The sequence below is a fragment of the Peromyscus californicus genome, unplaced genomic scaffold (genome assembly GCF_007827085.1).
Source record: "Peromyscus californicus insignis strain IS unplaced genomic scaffold, ASM782708v3 Scaffold_12__1_contigs__length_115047231, whole genome shotgun sequence".
Classification (NCBI taxonomy): Eukaryota; Metazoa; Chordata; class Mammalia; order Rodentia; family Cricetidae; genus Peromyscus; species Peromyscus californicus.
In genome coordinates, this window is record NW_026294413.1 from 45,942,060 (window position 1) to 45,967,900 (window position 25,841).

Here is a 25,841-nt window from a genome sequence, read left to right on the forward strand (position 1 = left end):
CTGTGAAGTTTGGGTGAGTAAGCAATCGCTTTTCCATTCACACAGGCAATGTGTACACCCTGAGTCCCCACTGTGTACTTTGGAGCATTATTTCGCATGAGCCCATTTCCTATAACTGGGTGTGAACAAAAGATAGTCGTGCATCTTCTGGCATTAGCAAAGCCTATGTAATTAAAATCCAGGAGAAACTGGGCTATAATAGATATATAAGTCCCATTTACAAGATCACAAGGAAATGATCTAGAAATGTTGGGAGAGATAAATTTTGCTAAATTAATCATGTATTTAAAGTAATTATTTCCACTTATTTAACAGTTTCTTAATGCTTTAATTTTTCATCATAAAAGTTAATACATGAATAAAATAAAAAGGAATAGAAAATAGAAATAGAAAAGTTTAAGGGGTAAAATAATGATGTCCTATGTAATATTTTACTCAACATGAATCATTCCATATGTATCTTTCTGGGAAATTTCCTATGAATTGATAAACATTTGCTTAGGAAGCGACTCGGGTGAGGAGTGGTTTCCTTCAGGGGATGGTTCTTAGGAGAAAGCAGAAAGGCCAGCTCTTCTCAAGTGAGTTTCTCTGTGCTTTGGCATAGAACGGATGACATTTCCTGCTCCCGTGCAGCTGGATGCCACTGTGTCTGAGCTCTGGGCTGAGAAGTGAGAGCAGATGGATGGGCCAGGCTTGGAGTGGAGCGTTTATAGCTACTCGCATGATTCTGAGGACTCTTTCCTCCTGTCTGATGGTGGCACTCAAAGTAGGCTTGGAAGACGCTTGCTAAGCATGGTAGAGGCTCCATTTGCCTGAGTTTCCCACTGCCAGAGGACAAAAGTTAACCACATAGTCACATACCAGCCCTGATCACTCCACATGGAAAGCATACTCTTCTAAATCATTGATGGATTTTTTTTCACCATAGCCTTTTTTCTCCCTAAACAGGAATATATTCCCCTATATGAAATACTGTGAAGCTCTGTGTTATTCTTACTTTTTTCAATTAATATCATCCTTTGGCTCTTGTCCCTGTTAATTCTTACATATCTGACTTAATCCGTTACCAGCTAAAGACAGTCCTACCACATTTTTACTGATGAATATTTGTTACTCTAGTGACCATCTATGTACACATAATTCTGCACTAAGATATTTACCTATTTAAATTAATTATTTCCTAGTATATATTCATATAGACATGCATATTTAAGTCATGCTTAATGGTGCCAAGATGCTATATGTAAATAAAGATCACCCCTAAAATTACATGTATCGAAATTAGTAATTTGCAACAACTTCCCTCCACTGAGTATCAGTCTACTGTCTTGTATATTCTACTTATCTCAGACACCTTCAAATAACCTAGACTTACCCAGTGACAAAGTTGAGATTGAAAACTTTCCCCAAAGGCTGTTAGAAGCTTGGTCCCGGGGAGATATTATAGACGGGTAGTGGAATCTTTTAGAGGAAGTGTCTAAAGGGAGGGCTTTAGGTCTTTGAGGATGTGCCCTTGAAGGTGATCGTGGGACTCTAGTCTTTTCTTCTCCCTTCTCTTGCTCTGCCAGGAGATTAAGTTTTATACCACCGTGTACCTCCATCTGGGTATGGTACATTGCCACAGGCCCAGAGCAGCCAAAGCAATTGATTATGGATTGTACTCTCCAAAACTGTGAGCCAAAGAATATTTTATACTTTTAATTTTAGTATCTCAATTATTTTATTATAATAATGGAAAACTGATACCCCCCATCAACTATTACCACTCAATTTTTCAATCCTATAATTCTCTGGATATCTGTTCCTCCTCCATTCAGCCTTCTGAAACTTTCCGCCATGAAAACAAAAGATCTTCAACTGAAATCCAACAACCTTATACTTGTAACCTTGTATCAGAAGGTTAATAATAATACTAGTAATATTGTTATTATTACCCCTTCAAGAGTAATAACATCTTCCTCAGGCCTCCACACATACACATGACATACACCACACATGTACCAGATAGTCCCAATTTTAAAAATTTTTCCTCAAATATAAAATAATTACTAGATAAATACCAAAGTGAAAAATAAAATTTTCCTTACATGCCCCACATGGGGATGTCAATAAACCTTCTGAGCAAGAGTTGGGGCTAACAGAATACTCGTATCATCTAACAGATCTCAGTGAAGGCACATAAGTCACACATGGAAACAGCACCTTCACAGTGAAGAGAACCTTAACTAAACAGGCAAAGTCACATTACAAGTGAAAAGGACACAAGCCTCATGCACCTTCTGACAAGATGCAGCAAGAGTGCGTGGCATTATTTCTACAGTGTTGCTTATTAAAATGTATATCTTCAGGCTAATCAGGAGACAGGTCAGCCTGATCCAAATGGAAAACTGTTCAAATGAGGTCACATCACGGATAAAAGAAAACTAAGGAGTCACGATGACTAGATGTTTTCTATGCCTTAAATCAGATCCTGAAATAGAAAGAGGACTTGGAGGGAAAAAAATGGTGAAATTTTAAAATGTGTTGTACATATATAGTACTGCACCAATGCTAATTGCCTGATGTTGATAATTATACCACAGCTACATAAGCTATTAAATTCTCTTAGATGCAGGTGTTAATGGCAATAATACTATTTTTATATCTTGTCTTTAAGGTGAAAATTATTTCAAAACAAAAAGGGGGAAGGTCTTTTTTAATGCATTGTTTGAAACTTAACTCTATATGAAAGGTGTTTCCCCTGAACTTCTGGATTAGCTACTGTCATTGTTCCACTGCTGTGAAGAGATGCCATGACCACAACTCTTATAAAAGAAAACATTTAACTGGGGCTGACTTACAGCTTCAGAAGTTTAGTCCATCATCATCATGGCAGGGAGCATGGTGGCATGCAGACACTGGAGCAGTTCTGAGAGCTACATTTTGATCCACAGGCAAAAATAGTTAGGGGAGGGAAAGGAAGAGAGGAAGAGACTGGACATAGCATGGTCTTTTGCAACCTCAAAGCCCCCACCCACCCTGTGCCCCAGTGAAACACTTCCTCCAAATCCTTCTAATCCTATGGAAGTGTTCCACTCAATGGTGATGAAGCATTCAAATACATGAGCCTAAGGGAGCTCTCCTTATTCAAACTACCATATCCTACTCCCTGGCCCCATAGGCCTGCCACCATATATTAGTGCAAAAAACACATTCAGTCCATCTTCAGAAGTCCCAAGTTCAGAGTTCTAAGACTGAAGGCAATCTCTTAACTCTAAACTCCGTAAAAATAAAAAAAGCAAATCACATGTTTCCAACATACAAAAGCACAGAATATAATTACCATTCCAAAAGGGAGGAAGAGGAGTATAGTGAGGAAATACCGAATCAAAGCAAGAACAAAAACCAATAGGGCAATGTAGCACAAATCTAAAAAGGTCTTATTAATAAAATCAAACCTGAGCCAGGTATTGGGGTGAATGCTGAAAGATCAGAGAAGCAGAACAAGCCACAGCTTCCTCACCTCGCCAGTTCTTCAGCTGATCCTGTTTCCTCAGACTGGAAGCTTCTGAGTCCTCATCCAAATGGATCTCAGCTGAGATGCTGCTCAAAAGCCTGAAAGCTTAACCAGGCTAGTTCCTGGTTTTCACATCTTTTATACCTTTCTGCTTCCTGCCATCACTTCCTGGGCTCTTGTTACCATGCCTGGCTATTTCCAGTGTGGCCTTGAACTCACAGAGATCCAGGCGGATCTCTGTCTCTGAAATGCTAGGATTAAAGGCATGTGCTACTACAGCCTAACCTCTATGTTTAATATTGTGGCTGTTCTGTTATCTGACCCCACATAAGTTTACTAGGGTGCAAAATATTTTGGGGAACACAATACCACCACAGGGCAAACTCCAAGTTCTGCATCTCTATGTCTGATGCCAAAGCACTCTTCAGATCTCCAACTCCTTTCAGCTTTGTTAACTACAATACACTTATCTCTCTTGCACTGATTCCACACCCAGCCTGCAGCTCTCCTTGGCAGGTATCCCATGACTCTGTCATCTCCAACAATTTGAGGTCTTCAATCAATTCAGGCTTCACCTTTACAGTTTCATGCAATGGCCTCTCTAGGCCTCCATGCAGGGACACCCCTGACCCATGCCTGGCATCAGAGGCTTTCACAGTCCCTTTCTTGTATTCTTTTTTTTTTTTTTTTTTTTTTTTTTGGTTTTTCGAGACAGGGTTTCTCTGTGTAGCTTTTGCGCCTTTCCTGGATCTCACTCTGTAGACCAGGCTGGCCTCGAACTCACAGAGATCCGCCTGCCTCTGCCTCCCGAGTGCTGGGATTAAAGGCATGCACCACCACCGCCCGGCCCTTTCTTGTATTCTTGACCCTAATGACAGAATCATGTGACTGAGGCTGCCAGGTTCTGCTGCTTGATGGGGCTGGAACCTGGCCCCCTTTTCTGATTATATTTGCATCAATTTCCTGTTGTTGATGGTTTCCTTCACTGTTTAAGCTTTCTTGAATTCCTTTTCATGAGTTAGAAGCTTAGCAGGGTGAGGTCTTGCCCTGTGGTCACCACTCTCTTTATTCCATTTAGCATCAGGTTTTTCTTTAAACTTTTTATCTCCCTGAGCCCTAGACTTAGCTACATTACACTTCCTGGTGCTCCTTTTCTCCTCAAACTGTACATTTTACAATTCTCTTTGTCCAGCTTACTCCTTCTCATTACAGATCTGCATAAGACTGATTATGGACACCCATGTGACACAGTCGATCCTATTCTGTCTTGAAACCTCTGCCAATGCCATTAATCTAAAACTCTTCAATTTAGCCTCAGGCAGATGTTTAGGACAATGGCAAAAAGCAGTCTATTCTTTGCCAAAATATCACAAGAATGGTCTTTAGGCCACTGACTAATATTCTTCCTCTCTGAAACTTCTTGAATGGAGCCACCACACTCTACATTACTGTCAGCATTGTCTGCCATTCTTCTACTAGTATAGTCCATTAATCCCTGCTTAAAGCACCCAACTGCTTTCCTAATCCAAGGTCCTAAAGTTCGCAATCTGCCAACCAACAGCATGGTTAGGCTTGTCATGGCGATACCCCACTCCTGGTACCAACCTCTGTCTTAGTCACTCTTCTACTGCTGTGAAGAGACACCATGACCAAGGTAACTCTTATCAAAGAAAGCATTTAACTGGAGGCTTGCTTACAGTTTCAGAGGTTCAGTCCATTATCATTGATGGGACAAAATATCGACAAAAGCAGCTTAAGGAAGGATGAGGGTTTGGGCTCACAGTTTGAAGGTATAGTCCATCATGGTGTTGGGATCTTGACACAGCTGGTAGCTAACTCTGCATCGATGTTCAGTAAGCAGAGAAGAAGGGATGGTGTTTTCCACTCTTTATGAAGCAGTCAGGACTCTCAGCCCACGCAACGGTGCTGCCTATATCAACTAACCTAATCTAGGTGATCTCTTACCAACATGCCAAGAGGCTCAGTAAGAATATATCATCTTCTTTGCCAGTCAGCTTTCTTGTCAAACATTTATTATTTGTGGAACATTTTGTCCTTCCTCCCTCAATGGTTAAGCACAATGGTCAACTTAATGAGATCTAGAATGACCTGGGAGACAGGCCACTGGGCATGTTAAAGATTATCTTGATTGGGTTAGTTGAGGGGGAAAGACCTACTCACTGCAAATGGTACCATTCCCTGGGCTGGGATGATAGACTGTATAAAGAGGAGAAAGTGAGTTGAGCATAAGCATTCATTGCCCTCTGCTCCTTGTCTACGGATGTAATGTCACCAGCTACCTTACACTCCCAGTACTGTGATTCACCCACCATGGAAGACAGTAACATTGACTTTTAGTCAAAATAAACCCTTCCTCCCTTAAGTTCCTTTTATCAGGCTATTTTACCACAGCAACAGAAAAAGTAACCAAGACATTCCCTGTGTCAACTGCTGTCATCAACACAGATACCCTACTTTCCCTCTGTAAAGGCCTTTATCCTGCTTTCCCCCCTCTTTCCATCCATTACACTCATCTGAATAAATCTCAGGCCCAGACTGAGTTAGATCTGTATTCTGCCACACCCTACCTCTATTTCTCAACTTTCTCATCTCTAAAAGCTTTTCTCTACTTTGTCAACCACATAAAGTATACTAGTCAGCTTTCTGTTGCCATGACAAAAATATCTGAGAAAATCCATGTTAAGGAGAAAAGATTATCCTGGCTAATGTTTCAGAAGTTTCTATCCATGATCACTTTGTCCCATCATAGTCAAGACAGGACATCTGATGGGGAGGGCATGACAGAATAAAGTTGCTTATCTAATGGCAGTTGGCAGTCATGAGGGAGAGAAAAGAAAAGACTAGAGATGAGATGGGCCTCACCTTAGGTCCTAGTTTGTAAGTTTCTATTACCTCCTAATAGCCTATCAAATGACGGCGCCATCAGTTGGATCTGAATTCTCACAATTCAACCACTCCAACAAAGCCTCAGCTCTGAATGTCACTGTAGTAAAAACCAAACCTTATCACAAGAGCTTTGAGGGAACATTTCAGACCTAAACAACATAGTTTCACAGGCTAGACATTAGTGCCACTGACAACTGTCCTCTTTGCAAACTACCAAGCAGTCAATTTCATTCTTAGATACAATTTCTATCATGCCTTGATTTTCCTTCAAACATTCTCACTACAGTAAGTCTCCATTCTCTTGGGATTTCTAAATCACTGTCACCATGCCCCAACTCCTTTCTGACCATCAGCTTCCACTTATCCTCACTTTTTATACAGCTCTTATATCACAACCAATTTTGTTTTAAAAGATAAATATCCTCACAATTGCTTTTAACTTATTTCTTCCTCCCTTTCCTTCCATCATTTTGTCTGAAAAAACCTGCCAGACCCAGATCAAGTCAAACAAACACCTGTACCCTCTGAGTCTATAGCAGGGGTCCTGAGTAAGACCTGAGGGAAGGAACCTGCCAGGTGTTTGGGGTTAGAAGTAGGAAGGAGAAGTGAAGAGAGAAGAAGACCAACCTCACATGTGCATCAATATTAGTGTGTGTATATATACTGCCTCTTTTTAACCATTGGTTAAACCCTTGATTTATATTGTCATTAACCTACCCTTTTAGATCTTAAGAACTTTTTTCCTTTCATTTCCCTTCAGTCCTCTCTCTCTCTCTCTCTCTCTCTCTCTCTCTCTCTCTCTCTCTCTCTCTCTCTCTCTTCTGGTGAACTTTGTTGTATCTTCACACAAGTGTAGACACTTTAGGAACTCTCCCTTGATCCCACAACCTCCTCCTGTTACAGCATTTCTTTGTTCTCTTTCTCAAATTACTCAAGAGTTGGGCATCTCTACTTCCATCTCTCTTTAGTCTTGCATCTGCCCCAATCAGGCTCCATCCCCACTATCATCCGACTCTTTAGTTCCTGTCAGGATCAGAAGTGATTTCCTCTTAGTCATAACACTGGATTCCTCTCACTCAGCGTTTCAGCAGCAATGGAGAATTGACAAATCCCTCCTCGCAGAACTGTCTAGCCCTCTTGATTCCCAAGTCCCCACACTCCATACTCTGCCTCTCAGATGGACTTCTACATCCACCTGAACTCTAAATGAGTTTAGCTCCTATATAGTTGGCCCTGGGATTCTGCTCAAATGCAGTTTATCGTAAGTGATATTATGCATTTCATGGCTTGCATTTATATCACGTGCTAGTAATTTCTAAACTTATACATCCCACATATTTACTCACAAACTGATATGTGCAACTGCTCATTTCACATCTCCCAGGCATCTCAAGCTTAGCACATTTAAAAACTAAACTTTGGTATTTTTTTCCTGAAACTTTGATCCATACCTAATAGTCCCCATCTCAATGAATGATACCACCACACATCCAATACAGCACATCTTGGATTCTTCTTTCTCCCCACTCCTATACACCAGCATATCACTCATGTTCCATACAAATTTTCCAAACAATAGGTATTCGTTCTGTTCTCTGCCTGAAAATCACCCTAAGTGAAGCCACTGTAAACTCCCACCTAAACCACTACATAATGTCATTCATATGTCTCTATTTCCTCTCATCTCCTTAGATACAGTCTCAGTACAGCTACCTGAGTGGTTACTTCTTTAAAATGAAAAAATAGAGGGACAGAGAGAGAAAGAGAGGCAGGGGAAGAGGAGATGGAGATGATGATGATGATGATGGTGATGATGATGATGATGATGATGATTCTGGCGGTTTTCCCATGGAACTAGATACAAATCTGGCTTCTTTATGGCCCACTTGATCTGTCTAGCTACTGCCCATCTCATCGAATTCACAACCCCTTCTCCAGGTTTCACTGAAACTCTTAATAAGCCAGCTTCTTTTTGGTTGATTGAATCACACTGTATGATGATCCCTGAGGCAAGAATTTTCCTCCTTGGTTGCTGGTGAGGCAGGGCCTTGACTTCCCCTCTCAGCAGCAATGGAGAACTGACAGTTCTCTCCTTGTGGAAATGTGTGTCTCTTCATTTTCATGACCCAACCATTCTTCTTCTCAGATATTCTTTTTTTTTTTTTTTTTGGTTTTTCGAGACAGGGTTTCTCTGTGTAGCTTTGCGCCTCTCCTGGAACTCACTTGGTAGCCCAGGCTGGCCTCGAACTCACAGAGATCCGCCTGGCTCTGCCTCCTCAGATATTCTTACACATCAATCTAAACTCTAAACAACAGAGCTCCTCCATTCTTGGTCCTGACTCATCCCTCAAATCTATAATCTCTCTTAAGTGATTTTTATCCATTTGCATGGCTTATAGTAACATAACAATTTCTAAATCTACATGTCCTACATAGTTGCTCACAAATTTCCATGTGCCCTCAGTTCAAATGTCAACTTCTCAGTGAGTCAGGAATTCCTGATCACACTGAGGAGATTTACTCCTCTGGGTCCCACTTCTCTTGGTCATTGTACATCTCTCTACCCCTGTGCTCCTTTAAGGAAATGACCACCAACTATGTATGCCTTTGGCAGCAGCATCTGAACTTCCATATTTAGTCATGGAATCACATTCATTTGCTCACACAAATGCTCACAGAACCTAGTGCAGTGCTGAACACATACTAACATACTAGGTACTCCTTATCAATCAATGAAAGCATGTTTCCAAATGCTAGTGATTATCAATACATTGATACTTTTCATTGAAGTCATAAAATTTGTATTTATGTTTCTCCGAATATTTCCCTCTTAATTGCATATTCAAGTACTTTGTCAATTTTCCTAGAGTTGGCTTATCATATTGTGGAAAAATCCTTTGTGAATTAGGTCTTTATCTCATTATGTTTTAGGCAACATTTTCTCTTAGGCCACCATTTACATGTAGGTTTGCTCACTATACCTTCTATTAGAAAGTTAAAAGTATTATGTCCTTAGGTCTTTTTTTTTTTCTTCACTGCTTCTGGGATTTCTATAATGTCTAAAAAGGAATAAACCTTAAAATTATAAAATACCATTACATTCTAACTGTATTGGTTCAATACAATTTGTCAAATCATCTATTTGTTTGATCCTGATTTTAAGAAACACTTGCTTCCATAGATAGCTAAAGTCTTAAGTACTGAATTCTCACATGACTGTGGATTTCCCCGTGGATCTTCTGTAGCATTCAATGAATCTATTTATCTACTGGTTATAAAACTATAAACATGTAGCTATACCTATCAGAGTTTTAAAATTCTTATTCTTTTATCACAAACTAATTTCTACTTTTCCACATTAGTCATTTAAAAGGGTATTTAAGCTCTTCATAGTGGCTCACACTCAAAACCCCAACACTCATAAAACTAAAGCAGAGGGATTGTGAGTTCTAGACCAGCCTAGGCTACATAGCAACTTTGTCTTAAAACTAGGAAAAAAAAAAGTAAAAGGGGGCACTTAAATTCTTGTGACTTTAAAATGTCTTACTGCACAATTTCTAGTTTTACTACATTTTTCAAGAGTTGGGGTTATCCAGGATTTGGAGAGACATTTGGAATATACCAACAGTCTCTGAGGTTTTGGCCATGGTCAATGCTATAGAAGTTAACACAATGTTCACAAGGAATGTGTTCTCATATACTGGATACAGTGCTTTTATCACCGTGTCTATAAAATCATATGGAGTAATTATTATTCAATGTCTTTATTCCTTATTGTCACTTTTTTTGGCTTATTTGATTGATTCATTTCTATGGAGAATTACCTAAATAAAAGAAAATTTCAGCAAATCCATATGCTATATTAGAGACTATATAATAGTATTTTGTCTAATTTTTGTGTCCTACATACATTTCAAATCTATGTTACTAAAGATTTATGTTTCATTTTCTTTGGGATTATGTATTTTATCTTCATAAAATATTGAACGCTTTTCACCTAGAATTCAATTTGTCTCATATTAATATTGTTACATCTGCTTTCTTTTGCTGGCATTTATGGATATATTTTCCATGCTTTTGATTTTAACTCTTTTACAGCTGTTACTCATAATAACACAGAGTTAGATATTTATTTTTACGCTACCCAAGAGGATTTTTAAAAATAAACAAACATGATTTATATACCTTTTGGAAGCACTAGCTTGTTAGATTTAATATTTTACTTTCTTATATTTTATCATAAAAATTCAAGATTTTTTTGCTTTTCGTTGTAATGACCAAATTGTCATGTGTCACATTTTCCCCTGTTTTTACATGTCTTGTTTGTACAATGGATTAGTGTGCACAACTAAACACATGCACACCAGTTTTTCTGTTGGCACCAGGAGCTCACAAGCCTTTGTGCTTGCACCAAAGGGGACCACACTTAGTGCAGCTCAGACCCTTCTCTTGAGCTTGTGTCTCTTCTAGTGCAACAGTCCTCCGTGCTCTTTTTTTTTTTTTTTATGTATTTTTTTTTTTTTTTTAAATTTATTTTAATTTATTTTGCAATACAATTCAGTTCTACATATCGGTCACGGATTCCCTTGTTCTCCCCCCTCCCGTCCCCCTCACCTTCCCCCCAACGCCCCCCCCCCCATTCCCATCTCCTCCAGGGCAAAGCCTTCCCCACAGACTGAGGTCAACCTGGTAGACTCAGTCCAGGTAGGTCTAGTCCCCTCCTCCCAGGCCAAGCCAAACAATCCTGCATAGGCCCCAGGTTTCAAACAGCCAACTCATGCAATGAGCACAAGATCTGGTCCCACTGCCTGGATGCCTCCCAAACAGATCAAGCCAATCAATTGTCTCACCCATTCGGAGGGCCTGATCCAGTGTGGACCCCTCAGCCATTGGTTCATAGTTCATGTGTTTCCATTCATTTGGCTATTTGTCCCTGTGCTTTATCCAACCTTGGTCTCAACAATTCTCGCTCATATAAACCCTCCTCATTCTCGTTGATTGGACTCCCAGAGATCCACCCAGGGCCTACTTCATCCTGGTTCTGCTCAGGGAAGGAAAGGAGGGGGGCGGGTGTGCTGTGGGGTGTTCCGTATGTTAAATGGGTTGCTCTGATTGGTTAATAAATAAAACACTGATTGGCCAGTAGCCAGGCAGGAAGTATAGGTGGGACAAGGATAGAGGAGAATTCTGGAAAGTGGAAGGCTGAGTCAGAGAGACACTGTCAGCCGCTACCATGAAAAGCGAGATGTAAGGTACCAGTAAGCCATGTGGCAACTTATAGATTAATAGAAATGGGTTAATTTAAGATATAAGAACAGTTAGCAAGAAGCCTGCCACGGCCATACAGTTTGTAAGCAATATAAGTCTCTGTGTGTTTACTTGGTTGGCGGGTGAGAGAGATTTGTCCTGACTGTGGGCCAGGCAGGAAAACTCTAGCTACAGGAGCAGAAGAAAATGGGAAAAGGAGAGAAAAGGAGGCCAGTTACATGTTTGAACCATAAATCTCATTTTCTTTGACATTCTTCTGCCATTTCAATCTTCCTCCTTCTTTGTTTCATTATTTATTTGTCTAGAGTTCCTTTTCTTGTGTGTTTTTGTTTGTTTGTTTGTTTGTTTTTGTCTTTTTTCCTCCAGAGAGACTTTCAGAAGCCACATGGAAGTGATAAAGTTGGCTGTGCCAGGAACTTGTCTCCAGGATAGACATACCTTCCCCAAGGTGTGCTGTGTTCACCAGGGGCAGGCTTTGGCCTGAGGGCCGCCTTTGCGAATCTCCTGGATTCAAAAAGTGGTTGCCAGAGTCTAGCACTTGGGCCAAGGCTGAGCTCCACTGCTGTCTTCCTTCCTCCTGGCTGTGCCCATCTACTGGGCCCAGCACGTTGCTCTGAGCGCTACATACGTTAGCGTCTTCTGTGGACTGTACTCATCAGTCTTCCTGTGAGTAGCAGCTATCAGCACTCATTCTATGGTGCACTTGAGGGAATAGAGTCCCAAAGAGGCTCTAAAACACTCTCCAGCTAGAGGAAAGTCATCACAATTTGAACTAAGAAAGTCAAGGCCCAAATACTCTTCCCTCCCAGGAGGGAGACACTAATGGTAGGCTCCAGCGATGACAGAATTAAGTTAGACTGTTCTACACTAAGACTCTGATCAAAAAGTATCTTTTTTTAGTTACAGAAAAAAAGGAAAATGAACCTAGGACTGATGTCTAGGCTTTGGTGTTCTCCTGTGGAAAGTAAACAATTCCATGTAATATTAACACCGGAAGAGGTTGTTATATGACTGTGATATAAAGTATAAAGTCACCCTGCAACATGTCTGTCTTAGGGTTTCTATTGCTGTGAAGAGACACCATGAGTGCAGCAACTCTTACAAAGGAAAACATTTCATTGGGGCTGATTTAAACAGTTCAGCGGTTTAGTCCATTGTCAGCATGGTGGGAAGCAAGGCAGCATGCAGGCAGACGTGGTGCTGGAGAGGAGCCGAGAGTTCTACATCTGGATCCACGGGCAGCAGGAAGAGAGGGAGACACTGGGCCTAGAGATTTCAGAAGATACTTGAGCTTCTGAAACCTCAAAGCCCATCCCCTAGTGACACACTTCCTCTAACAAGGCCACTCCTCCTGATAGTGTCACTCCCTGTGAGCCTCCGGGAATCATTTTCTTTCAACCCACCACAATGTATGAACACCAAAAACGCATACAAACCTTCTGCAAACCATAACAATGACCAAACGCCTCAAAATCCTGGTTATAAGGAGTGACTGTCACTGCTTTGTCAGTGACAGTATAGACTTGCTCTGGTCTTCTCCCATGACTGATTTTTAAAAGGGATAAGACAATCATATAACAACCACAACCTGATTCCTGATACCAGAAAACTCAGGGCAAAGCCCTGCTTCCTCAGACCTTTCACCTGGCATAGGCCCAAATCCTGTAAGTTCCGTCTGATATCTTACTAAGGCACCTCATCGTACCCCAAAGTTCAACTATAGAGACTAGAGTTTATTTTTAGGCAACAGGAATGACAAATAAAATCTTTTGGAATAGGGCATAATGTGACCCAAACTACATTTTTTAAAAACTAAATTGGGGGGTGTAAGATGGCTCAGCGGGTAAGGGTGCCAGGTCTTACCACCTGAGCTTAATCCCTGGGACACAAATGGTGGAGAGGACCAACTCTCTCTGGCTTCTCCACACGTGTGTGCCTACACAATACACATAAACACAATAATAAAGCAATGTAATTTACAAATTGAAAAACTAAGTGTGACAGAATTTGAGAAAATCAAGAGAAGAGATGGTTGGTAAAGATGTTGCAGGAGTCTCTTGGGTCACCAGGGAACACAGAAGAAACAGGCATGTGATAAGTGCCAACATGAGAGAGCCAAAGGACGTGGGTGACAGAGGCCCTGCTAGCTACAGGGTAGAAATCTGATGTGCCCTTCCCCTCAACAGCATGCCTTAACACGCATCAGTAAGGACTTCCCTCAGATCGGATCATTCGTAAGCTGTTCACTTTCATTCTAAACAAAATAGACACAGGGATTTTATATCTCTGAGTTCACTTCATTAGCATATGCTAGAAAGTTAGGAACAGGATGACTTTCCAGTCACCTTACCTAAATTATAAAACTCAAGGGTTGGATCAAAGCCTACCACATGGACAAGGGAACACCGTAGCCCTTAAGTGTCTTTCAGAAGTTCCCATGAAGGGCATTAGAAGTTTTGCGAGCAGATTAGAAGGTAAACCTGGGGCCAAAGTATGCGCATTCAGCAGACCTGTCTGGCTTCACAGCTCTGGGAAGCTGAAAGAGATGCAGATGTGCCTCTGAGGAACTTAGCACACATAACTATTTGAGTGGAAATAAAAGAGATACATGGGTCCGATGGTGGGATGAGTAAAACTTCCTGATATTACAGTCACGGGGCAGAGCTGGGGGAGGCGCATGCAGTTTAGGAGTAAGGTCCTTTTGGGAAATGGGCTTGGTTCCAAAAGGTTTTCCAACCACAGTTTTAAGAACTGAGGTCCTTGTGCTGGCAAAATGGCGGAGCGGCCAAAGAAAGTGCTTTGCCTCACAAACCTGATAACCCGAGCTGGATCCCAGAATCCCAGAGTAGAAGGAGAAAGCTTACATCTGAAAGTTGTTCTCTGACCTCCACATGTACACTGGACATGCACACGCATGTGCGCACACGCATGTGCGCGCACGCGCGCGCGCGCGCGCGCGCACACACACACACACACACACACACCATATACACTAGTAAATGAATAAACTTTAAATAATTGAACCTCTCGGTCCTGTTAAACAGTTCTGGAGACTGTACCTTGAGAGAAGAGCACACCACAGATAGATCACGACACTCATCCCCTCTAACCTGAGATCAGCCACAGGATTAATCAGGGTTGGACCCGGGGAGTGGGGGTGTTGCTTGTATTTGATGACTGGAGAGAACACTAGTTTTTTTCCAGCCTTTCTTTTGCCCACCCTAGACCAAATGTAGACCTCGGTGAAAAGAGCTGCTCTGCCCTCTCCAGCAGTCTCGCCGCAAGAACCCATGCTGCCACGTCACACCACCAACCCTGCTACTCCTGACCCTCGAGGTGCCCTGTGCCCTCAGATTATCCATTTTTCAAAATCTCCCAAAATTTGGGGCCTAAATTTGGCTGAATTACTTACTGTCTCTGTCACTTTGGAAAATTTCAGCTACCCAAGACTGTATCTGTAAAGCGGGCGGGTTGGGAGGGGGGGGGATGATGTAGCTCTAGTAAATTTAACCCAAAGATTAAACTTGTTTTTCAAGACTCGGAATCTATCACAGAGTCTGACGTCCCATTTCTCAAGTACATAGCAGCATCTTGCTTCAATCTGAAAGAGCCCAGCACCTCGCACTTCGTAGGTGACATAAACACGTCATCTTACAGTAAATAATCACTAGGGATGAATTATAATTTTAAGCATCTAAAACATGCCAGTTCATATGCGCCCAGAAAAATCTTCAAAGAATACTGTTTTTCCTACTACCAGAATGCAAATTGCCTGGCCCTATCTGACCTTCACTCATTCCTCAAGAGGCTCAAAACCAAGCTAGGTGTGGTGGCACGCACCTTCAATCCCAGCACTCAGGGAGGCCAGAGGCAGGCGGCTCTTGGTGAGTTCAAGGCCAGCCTAATCTGCTCAGCAAGTTCCAGGACAGCCAGGGCTACATGGTGAGACCCTGTCTCAAAAACCAAACCACAAAATACCAAAAAAGACCACACCTCAATCCATACCAAAATTCATCCAAAAACCACACAGTTAAAAAGATAAAAAGACATAATTATAAGAATGACAACACTCCTAAGATAAATTACCATTAAAATTTAAAATATACTGGAGTCAGGGGATTATCGGACTAGGAAAAAGGGGACACAAAGTTGGGGAGTGGGTAGCAAGATGGGCGGAGTTAAGGGGAAAAGTTGGGTTGAATATGATCAAAATACATTATGTGAAATTCTCAAAAAATGAATAAAATACTTTTTTAAAAGAGAAAGGAAAGGAAATCTGAAAAAATTAAAATATTGACATTTATTTTACTCAATGTTCTAAATAATAACAGTCTCTCTTTGATATTAAAAATGGAGGCTCCTTCCCTGTCATTTCAGAGCTGGGCATCCTTCTGTACTATCAGCTAATAGGAAAGTACCCCCCCCCACACACACACCCAAAAAAAGCACATTTGAATTTTTATAGGCAGTAAATAGAGACTAAAAGTCATGGTGAAAATTATGCCAAGGTTAAAGGCCCATCTCTGCTCTCTGCTTTCAGGTCGGAGAATCCTAGAACTCATTCTGAGTTGTGAAATTGGAGACCGTCCCCAGCCAGAGTGGCAAACTTAATGCGTCATTAATCGGGTCTGCTCTCAGCCGCCAATGGCAATAGTCACAGCCATTCGATTTTTAAGGAAAAGACTGTGCTCCAGAAGTGCATTGTGGAGGTCTTTTCATAAAAACCATCCTGTGTGCTCCATCTGCATGTGCAATCTGCTTGTGTATTTTCAGCCAGCTTGCATGGGCAGATTAATGCGTACAATTAGAAAGCAACCTCACAGGCATTCAATAAACTGCCTTCATTATTATACTCAGGAGAGTGCCTTTGGTTGTCAATAAAAGCCTAGTTTTCTGCCTGTTAGCTAAATAATTGACAACACTAAAAATAATCAGAAGCAAATGAACAGAGTCAGGAACAAGGTGTGAAGAAAGAGCACGCTACGATGCTCTGGGGTACCTAGGGTGACCGTGGTGCACCTTTTCTCCAATCCTCCAGCAGCTGGATTTACAGTCCGCTCAAGTCCACGGCTGCCCTTATCAACAGCAAAAACACATTGTTCCTGGTCTGTCTGCCGTTGGCACCACCCAGCACAGCACGCTGAAACTGGCAAGGTATCGACTCGTTTGGAAGAACTGCTTATTTGGTTTCTGTTTTGTGTTCCTTCACCTGACAGCTTCAAGAGAATCTCATTCGGGCCTGGGAGGCAGAGGGTCCGGGAGCGGTTTGGTGAAATCTTTGCACTGCTGGGATTCTAACGGCTTTGCTAGACGTTTTCTCCCACTATAAACTGGTTCTAAGAAAAAGTGATAAAGACCTTTCTATAGAGGATCCACCTTTTCTGAGAAGTTCCTCTCACATTTCCAGCTATATAATGGTCATTCGATTCTTCAGCTATTGGTCTCCTTAATTTAAAAAGTAATTCTGAGCACAATGTTCTTAAAAGAAAAAAACCTGACACATCTATACTTCTTGTGTTTCTCAATAGGCTTTAAAAATCAATTTGAGATACTTCTCGTTTTTCTAGCCAAGTTTCCTTTTTTCCTGGCTAACCCGGACTTTCATGATAAGCAGGAGAAAGAGCAGGAGTGAAATGTGCATGTAATTGAATTCAGCTCCACCGATCGTGTGTGCGGTGGCTGGGAGCAAGGCCTCCTTTTCTTCTTTACATTAAAGGGTGACTGATCTTTAGCATTTAGTAAAACACAAACTCAAGGCGCTAGGGGACTTTGAAAAGACAGGAGGCTGTGTAGAACAGCCTCCAACCTTTGGAAACTCCAAGAATTTCTCCTGTCTTGCCCTGTCTCAACTGGCTGAAGGCAGACTCCTTCAACTTCCCCAGCTCTGACCTTAACTTGGTAAGGAGAAATGCACCAGGGTGGTTTCCCCTCCTTTTCTATTCATGCAGCTGTGGTTTCTTTAAAGGCTATAACAGATTTTCTGCATTATCAAAGTGTAGTATTAGCATGCTAAATAATATTATTCAGGAATCACACTAGAGAAATTACCTTGGTTTATAACCATCGATTTGGAGTGTCAAAATAATTAATAAATGATATCTCAACTCTTGGCAAGAAAAAATACAACAGAGTTGGGTGCGGTGGCACATGCCATTAATCCCAGCACTTGGGAGTCTGAGGCCAGCCTGGTCTAGAGTGATATCCAGGGCAGCCAGGTATATGCAGAGAAACCCTGTCTGGAGAAATCAAAAGGAAAAAAAAAAAGTAAAACAGCCCTCAGCACATCAGCATACAAGATAATACCACTTAGTTTAGACCTCACTTGGATATTTCAGATATTTCACCTCAAACACCACCCTCCTTACACAATGCCCTGGAGATCAGTATAATCAGAAGTACCCTGGAATCTAACTTATTTACACGGACAAATTCCTCAAATTCAGTCGGAACACTGCTCATCATTTGACTGCTAGAGAATGCTTTGATGAGAATGAGTGTCCCAATCTCTAATTCTATGATTAATACAGTGCCCACAATATAACCCCCCATGTCTGAAAAGTCATCCTTTTCCAGAGCTGGGAATCTGAACAAGAAACCTATAAAGAAACAAAGTTCCGAGAGCATGAACTTACTGTTGGTGATGCTCTCGGAAGGCGTCTCTTCTGAGGCTTTCCTGAAGTTGCCTTTTCTCCTCTAGTTTGTTACTCTGAAATTTAAAATATCAAAATGTGATCTGTTATGGAAGATTTAGGAAGAATCACGATGTTTAAGTTATCTCAAACCCCAAATCCCTGAGTTGCCGTGGCCCCACAGATCCCAAGATAGTCTCCCCTCTCATAACCCGCAAGCACTATGATGGAGGCCCCAAGATGCTCCCAAAGCTCCCCCACTCCCAACCTGACTGGATAAACTGCAGAATCAAAATTTCACATTCTTATTTCAGTTCAAATGATAGCAACATCCATTTTTAAGGAGTTTATGAAATATTCTGATGGAAACAAGAAATTCCCCACCAAACATGTTAAATTAAAAATAATAATGCACAATTAAATAGTTCATTCAAAGTGTGTGTGTGTGTGTGTGTGTGTGTGTGTGTGTGTGTGTGTGTGTGTATTACACATTCTACCAAAATATTCGGGAAAAGATTTTCAATAACCCAATCCACCTCCCTTCTGATTTAGAGACTTAAAGCTAAGTAGAGCAAGAAACTGAGTAGCCTATGTCTGAAAAAAGCCATCCACTTGCGTAGCAAGAGTTCTGTTTTTTAATTAGTTGTCTAGAGCGCCTTCAGACATATGACTTCATATTGATATTGCTGTCACCATGGCTGTGGCATATTTGAACCTGATTTAAATAACCAAACCCACTTGCTTTTTGCTCACCCTGACACTATCGTCATTTTTTAACGTGCCAAAGAAAAATAGATAACATTCTCAAGACAAAGATTAAATTTAATAAGGAGTGGAAACACGTTCTACAACACAGGAGAAAAGAAGTTTTCAACAAGTCCAAAAGAAAGCCAGAAAGCAGCTGGGTTTAAATCAACAACAACAACAACAACAAAATGGATTTTCCCAAAGGAAGAGCTATGAAAGAGAGTAAGAGGAATCATCGCTTTTAAACTCTGATTCGGATCCGGCTCCATCACTCAAAGATGGGGAGCTATTCATATTCATTTCATAAAAGTCTTAACGTACACTGAGCTTTCCCATTTTGACAGGCAAAATAGATGTTTTCCATGTTTAAAAAAAAAAGAAAAAGGAAACAAAACCTATAGTAAGTACTCTAGAATCCAGGAAGCAGTTATGCAGCAGCAAACCGACCGTTAATGAAACAGAATCCCAGGAAGGAAATGAAAGAAGAATTTAACCCCAAATAGGTAATATGTCTAGATAAAGTCCTGACTAGTGAGCCCAAACAGGCTGGATTGGGATGATCTCTCCACATCCCTGAGGTGGAGGCACCAATGGATGGAGGTCTGCAAGCAAGCAGAATGTAAACAGGATGTATTGATTAGACCAAGGTCAGGAATCTCCTTAGAGAACGCGGAGAAAGTCACACCAGCATCTAGAAACAAAAGCCTTCATGGAGGTCAGTAATTGAGAAAACTGACTTTACTCTCTTCCCTGATAGATTCTGACTCATAACGACACACATTAGCCCAGTTTACCCGGGGAAGGTCTATTAATCAATCCCTCAGCAAAAAAGCAATGAACAGTATTTTATAAAACGGAGGAATGTTTGAGGATTTGAATCCAATGTCTACCAACGTAGGAACAGATTTCTATATCAGTCCAAATACTTAGATTTAGTCAGCTCACCCAAATAAAAATGCAAAAGAAAACAGCCAGGACACTACCACTGGCTAAGAGACCTGAATAATATCACGGAATCATGTGTATTCAACAAACATTTATCCAATGCCCTTTTATACAAATATCTCATGATACGATATATTATACTTATTATATTTATTATATGAACAGAGAAGTACCTGTCCTGTAAAAGATATAGACAAGAGAGAAATGAAGAAATTATGTTAAATATGCCAAGAGACATGCTCACAAGTGAAGCAATAATCACAGCTTCAGAAGGAGATCCACAGACATTTGAAGTATGGAGGTTTGGAGATTTAGTTTTCATTTGTTGATTTGATTTGGTTTGTTGCTGTTTTGAGGTTTCAACTTTTTGTTTTCACTTTCTATAGAATCCCGTGCCCCACAAAACATTCCACTTGCAAGAACTGTGGATGTCATCAAATGTATAAAAGCAAATACATAGAAACTGGGTAGTAATTTAGGTGAGTAAAAGATGACACAAGAGGGCTTATCACAGGTATTATATGCTAAAGCATAAAATTTGTAGGCTTAGAAACAGCCCTGAAATCACAGACTTCATCCTGATCTCCATCCCTCAGCTGTATTTTAACTCCGCCTTTCTTGCAGCCCTTACACTCTCGGCTGCCCTCTGTTCCCAGCTCACTTGCACTCCTCTCCTCGCCTCCTTGCTTTGGAGAGGTTAGGGTGCCTCCGCCTCCAAGTGATAGCTGCCATCAACCTTCTGAGAGGAGCACTTTGGCTTTTCAGAAGTGTGTGGGATCTAGAGGTTGTGTCCCTGAGCACTTAGGAGAGATGTTTTTAAATCCATACATTATACATTATACAGCTGTGATTTACAGTAGCACTAAACTTGATGTTTAACAGGGAGATGCTGTCTAATTTAAAATACATCCATAAGGAAACACTGTTATTTTTCTTTTGGGCCCTGGTCTCCTGCTGCCTGAGTTGGCTTCAAACTTCCTGGTCTTCTGCACTTTACTCCCAAGAACTGGGATTACAGGCATGCACCACCATGCTGTCCTTGGAGAAATTATTAAACTATTCAAATTTTAAAATCATTTAAGGAACAAGGTTGACAGTATGCTTATCTAATATGTAATTTCTTGCCACTGCTTCTTACATATCTTGTTCACTGGGTTATAAGGACCTGTTGTATGTGTGTGCACTCAATGCAGTTGAAAAATACTATATGATTTTACAGTTTTTGTAATTTGAATAGTTGGCCATAATGCTCTCCCTTTCTTTCATATTGGAAAAGAAAATTCCTTTGAAAGTCTCTTGAAGCTTGGACAAAAATGACCAATTGTTTCCCCCAGACCATTCTGTACTCTTACAAATTCAGTTACAAGGGAGACTTTGACACTCTAGGTCTTATGATGTCATCAAAACACATGGCATTTTTAACTAAAGTCATATACTTATATATTCATATATATATATATATACATATTTCTATTGAGAATATCGTTGCTTGTCATGTCTATACCTGTACCAGACAAGTACTAGAGACAGAAGCCAAGCTTTACTCACAAAGAAACAAATAAAGAAAAGATCCAGAGGGTTCATTTTCTTGATCTGATAGGCACAGCATCAGTGCTTTTTAAAGCAAAAAACTCTGTCTTGTTCAAGTGAGTATTAAAATTAGTCCATGGACTCACATTTCAAATCAAAGGCTAAAGAGAAGGCTTTCAAGAAGCTGACCATGATGCTTGGGGTAGAGGAGTTGAAAGTAGGTAAGAGTACAGCAATGTGATTTGTTGAGATGAGAAAATTAAGTAAAAAGTCTATACTGACCAAAGAAACAAAAAAATACAAAAGAGAAAAAAACCAGCAGGGTGGGGGGCCGGGGTTTAACCAATGAAAACTCAAGGTCCCTGAAGGAATGAGAGAGAGGAGATAGTGAATGCAGATGGAAGATTCCAGCATAGTATCAAGAAGAGACACCTTATTCCTCTTCAGATGGTTTGGAGAAGGAAGCAGCAAAGAGGTAGACATCGTGATGCAGGCCTATAGTCGAGCAACCAAGAGGCTGAGGCAGCGAAGTCAGCAGTTCGAAGCTAGTTTGGGCTATATGTAAAACTGTCAAAGAACAGAAGGAAATAAGGAAGGAGGGAGAGGAAGGGAGGGGGAGAGGAGGAGGGAGGAAGGGGGAAAGTAGAAAAGTAACAACGAGTAAAATAATAGAAAAATAAGGATAGTCACAGCCTAATGGTCTTTATTTCGATGAAATAGTCGAGGACATCCTATTCTGAAAAGGAAAGAAAGGAAAAGAAAGAGAGCAAAGGCCTTGGTGATTAGGGCCAAGCACACAAAGGAAAACTACTGGATATTGGTTGATGTTAAAATTTTAGCTGAACTGGAAGCCTGGAAATTAGACATGGCCAAGAGTGCCAAGTGTGTTTTCCCTCCACCAATTTCACTGATGTGGGCTTCACAGACGTGAAATCACTGACCCTATTTAATCTGTGATAAGTAACAGTAAACCTTTCTTTGCCTTCCTTGCAAGAAGTTGACAGACTAAAATCAAATGAAATGAAAGACTATAAAGCCTTTCTTCATACTTACAATTAGGGTAGGGCACCTTTACCACAGGCTAAGAGCTAGGGCTGGGCATGGTGGTGTCTGCCTTTAATCCTGGCACTTGGAAGGCAGAGGCAGCGTGGTCAATAGAGTGAATTCCAGGTCAGTTAGGGCAGCAAAGTGAAACCAAAAGTAAATAAATAAGAGCTAAGAGCTAGGCACTGTGCTTAAGACTTTGTACATTTACCCTTCAGCTCTCCTGCCCTTGTTATTGTACCCATTTTATAATTAAGGCAAATGGGCCCCAGGGAAGCTAACAGCTCATACTCTTAATGCCTGTGTTCCAGAGATACCATTCTCATTCCAACATGATGGGATTCATTAATGAAAGCATTTCAACACCCAAAGACATAACGCCTGTTCCAATGCCACCCCAAAGAAGTGCAGAGTGTTAAGAACCATATTTCTCAGAAACCTGTGTGGCTTGAGAGTGTACAGAATTGGAAATAATTCCCAGTTCAAACAACATTCAAGCCATTTCATGAGTTTGATTTTTGTCCTTAAAGCCATCAGTCCTTGCTATGCTACTACTTGCCTTACAGAACTAGGAAGCAACAAGTATGATGCCCTAAAAATAAGTATAGGAATAAATTTACATCTAATATGCATAATTTATATTCTACTGGTTTGTTCCTACAGCATTGAACAGCATTCAAATTACCTATGCTTCTTGGGGTCTATAAAAAAGCAACGACTTTCCTTGCTGCAAGTGACTTTGGTAGCCACAGCTTGAGGATCAAGAAAAGGCTTTAGATGCCACTCAAATCTTTAGCTGTTTTTAACACTTTCCAAAGTTATGTTGATACAGGGAAATTGGGATAATTAGATGGAAAGATCTGGAAAAGACATAACATTGGATACTATTTCAAACTAAACAGATAGTAAAGTAAGATGAATTCAAGGGGTAGGGAAGGTCTTTAACACGGAGGTGGAAGGTTTTCATTTTTCAGGTTTGTGAATATTTTGAAAGTATGGAAAAAATCAAATGAGTATTTCATCAATATGACTACAAACAGGGTAGGATGGACATTTATTCTCAGAACATTCAATTTAGCTGAAAAGATTATTGTAGTGACCTATGAAAACCTATTACTGTAGTTTAGATATGAAGTTGCCCTTCAAAGGCTGATATATGAAAAACCTGATCCCCATGGCAAGCAGAGGTCACTGTTGGGACTTTGAAGAAGTGACTGGCCCATGAGAACTCTCCTTAAACACATACATCGATCCACTGATGTACTAACAGGTTACAATAAGAAAGATACCTTGCAGGTATCTTGGGGGTTGGCCAGACTCCTAGGTGGCAGTAGCTACTTGGCTCTGCCTTGGCTCAGACTTCCTGGCCACTATCCACCTGCCAGGGGAGGAGGGCAGAGTTGTACGGGCTGGTGTCCGTGCACGCATTTGCTGTGCATTTTAAAGACTAAGTGCTCCATAAGCATAGTCATTATCACTTCTCCCAGCCATTATCACACTGGCAATGTGGAATATGTCACTTCTGGAAAGCTAATATCCACTCTTCTGTCTGACACAAGCTACTAAACCAGCATACAGAGCCATGAACAGTCACAGATTTATACTCAACAGAAATATTTCACCATATTCAACTGGTGACAGTGAAAGCCCATCAGCCAGATAAATCAAGACTCACTTAAATTAATACTCCACAAAATTTCATCTGCATAGGAATCAACTCAGGAAGCATGGCAAGAAGCAGTTTGCAGTATGCATCCAAGGTGGGTTCAAGAGCGTGCACATTAGCAAATCCAGGTAATGCCCATTCTTCTCATTCCCCTTCTCATGAGAAAGACTCGAGAGCTGATTCCCTCTCCATCACTTTCAAATTTATATCAAAATTATCAACTTAAAAAGGTTAATCCAATTAATGTTTCAGTGTCTAAAGACTGCTGTGGCTCTACAGTGGTGGTGTGACTTGGAAAGCAGAATCAGAGTTTCACCCACACATTGAGAACGTGTGTTATCGAGCCCTGAAAAAATGAACTATAAGCAACCCACAAGCCAGCCAATTACAGGGACCAAATGACACCAAACATGACTTAGATGAGAGTCTGCAACTACCACCACAACAAAAATTCTTCAGGTTCTATTAGCCTTAAATCCGGTTCCTGGTGGTGTTTTCCTTGGTCCCACTTGAATGTGCAGGCAGACTGTAAGATGTGCTCCATCCCTACAACCACAGACCAAAGCTCCAGCTTTTCAAGTGGGAGAGAGGAAGAGAAAGCAATGAAGAACAGAAGTGTGGTAAAAGAGAGAACCAGTCGAGATCTTTTGTGTAATAACCAACTGGTAGTGGATCGGTGGATCAAAATTTATAAGTAAACTACCTGTGCTTTTTATATACCTTAATATCCAGCATTTTATTACAGTTTGTATGCGCAAGTCCAGGCTCACCGCCACCTGCATCTCTATGGCAACATGTTGCTCTTGGGCTTTGGAGGTGGTACTTGTAGAATCATTTTACAGGAAGAGTTTTGAGAAAGTTGGAAGCCTACCCAAGGTCAGACAATAATGACAGACTTTCCAAGAATGATTAGACTGTTCCCAGGCAAAAAGAGAATTCCTACAAGGCGGAGAAAACCCGCATTCCTGCCCAGTGTTCCATAAGCCATTAGCTTTTGGCTTCCTTAACTTTAGCTGCTAAAAACATCTATTATAGCTAGGTGTGGTGGTGCGTGCCTTTAATTTTAGCACTCAAGAGGCAGAGGCGGGTATGTGTTTCTGTGTGTTCTAGGCTAGGAAAGGCTACATAGTGAGACTTTGTCTCAAAACAAATAAATAAATAAAATGAGTAAGTCTATTGCTTAAAATGAGGGGAGGGAAGGGGAGAGAAAGAAGGAAAAAGAAAATAGAAAGGGAGAAAGAGAGAGATGAGAAAAAAGGAGAGAAGGGGAGAGGGGGAGGGAAGGGAGAGAGGGAGAGAAGGAGGGAGGGGAGAGAGGGGGAGAGGGGGAAGGAAGGGAGAGGGGGAGGGAGGGGAGAGAGGGAGGAAGGGAAGAGAGGTGGGAGGGAGAGAGGGAGGGAGGGAGGGAGGGGTAGAGAAACAAGCAGGTGACAACTGTGTTTCTAAGAGGCATCTGCAACAGGTATCACACACACACTTCTCAGAACCGTGAGTCAGCTCCCGTCTCTCAAAGCCCCAACACTAAGCCTTACTTCTTTGTAGGCCTTTGTGGAAGGGAAGGGGGTTATACCATCTCTGTATTGTTTCTTGTTCTCTAGCAAATAAGCAT

At 41.1% G+C, this 25,841-nt stretch overlaps 1 protein-coding gene across 7 annotated transcripts in view; it reads right to left on the reverse strand.

Moving 5' to 3' along the window:
* The window catches only part of Epsti1 (epithelial stromal interaction 1), a 132,385-nt gene that overhangs the window by 48,371 nt on the left and 58,173 nt on the right, over positions 1-25,841 (reverse strand). For all 7 annotated transcript variants that reach the window (XR_008216979.1, XM_052732682.1, XM_052732681.1 and 4 more), the window contains one exon: positions 18,304-18,377. Coding sequence is in view for 6 of the 7 variants with exons in the window: in XM_052732682.1 (XP_052588642.1) it covers positions 18,304-18,377 (74 nt within the window). In the remaining variant the exon portion in view is untranslated. The remainder of the gene's footprint in view (positions 1-18,303; positions 18,378-25,841) is intronic.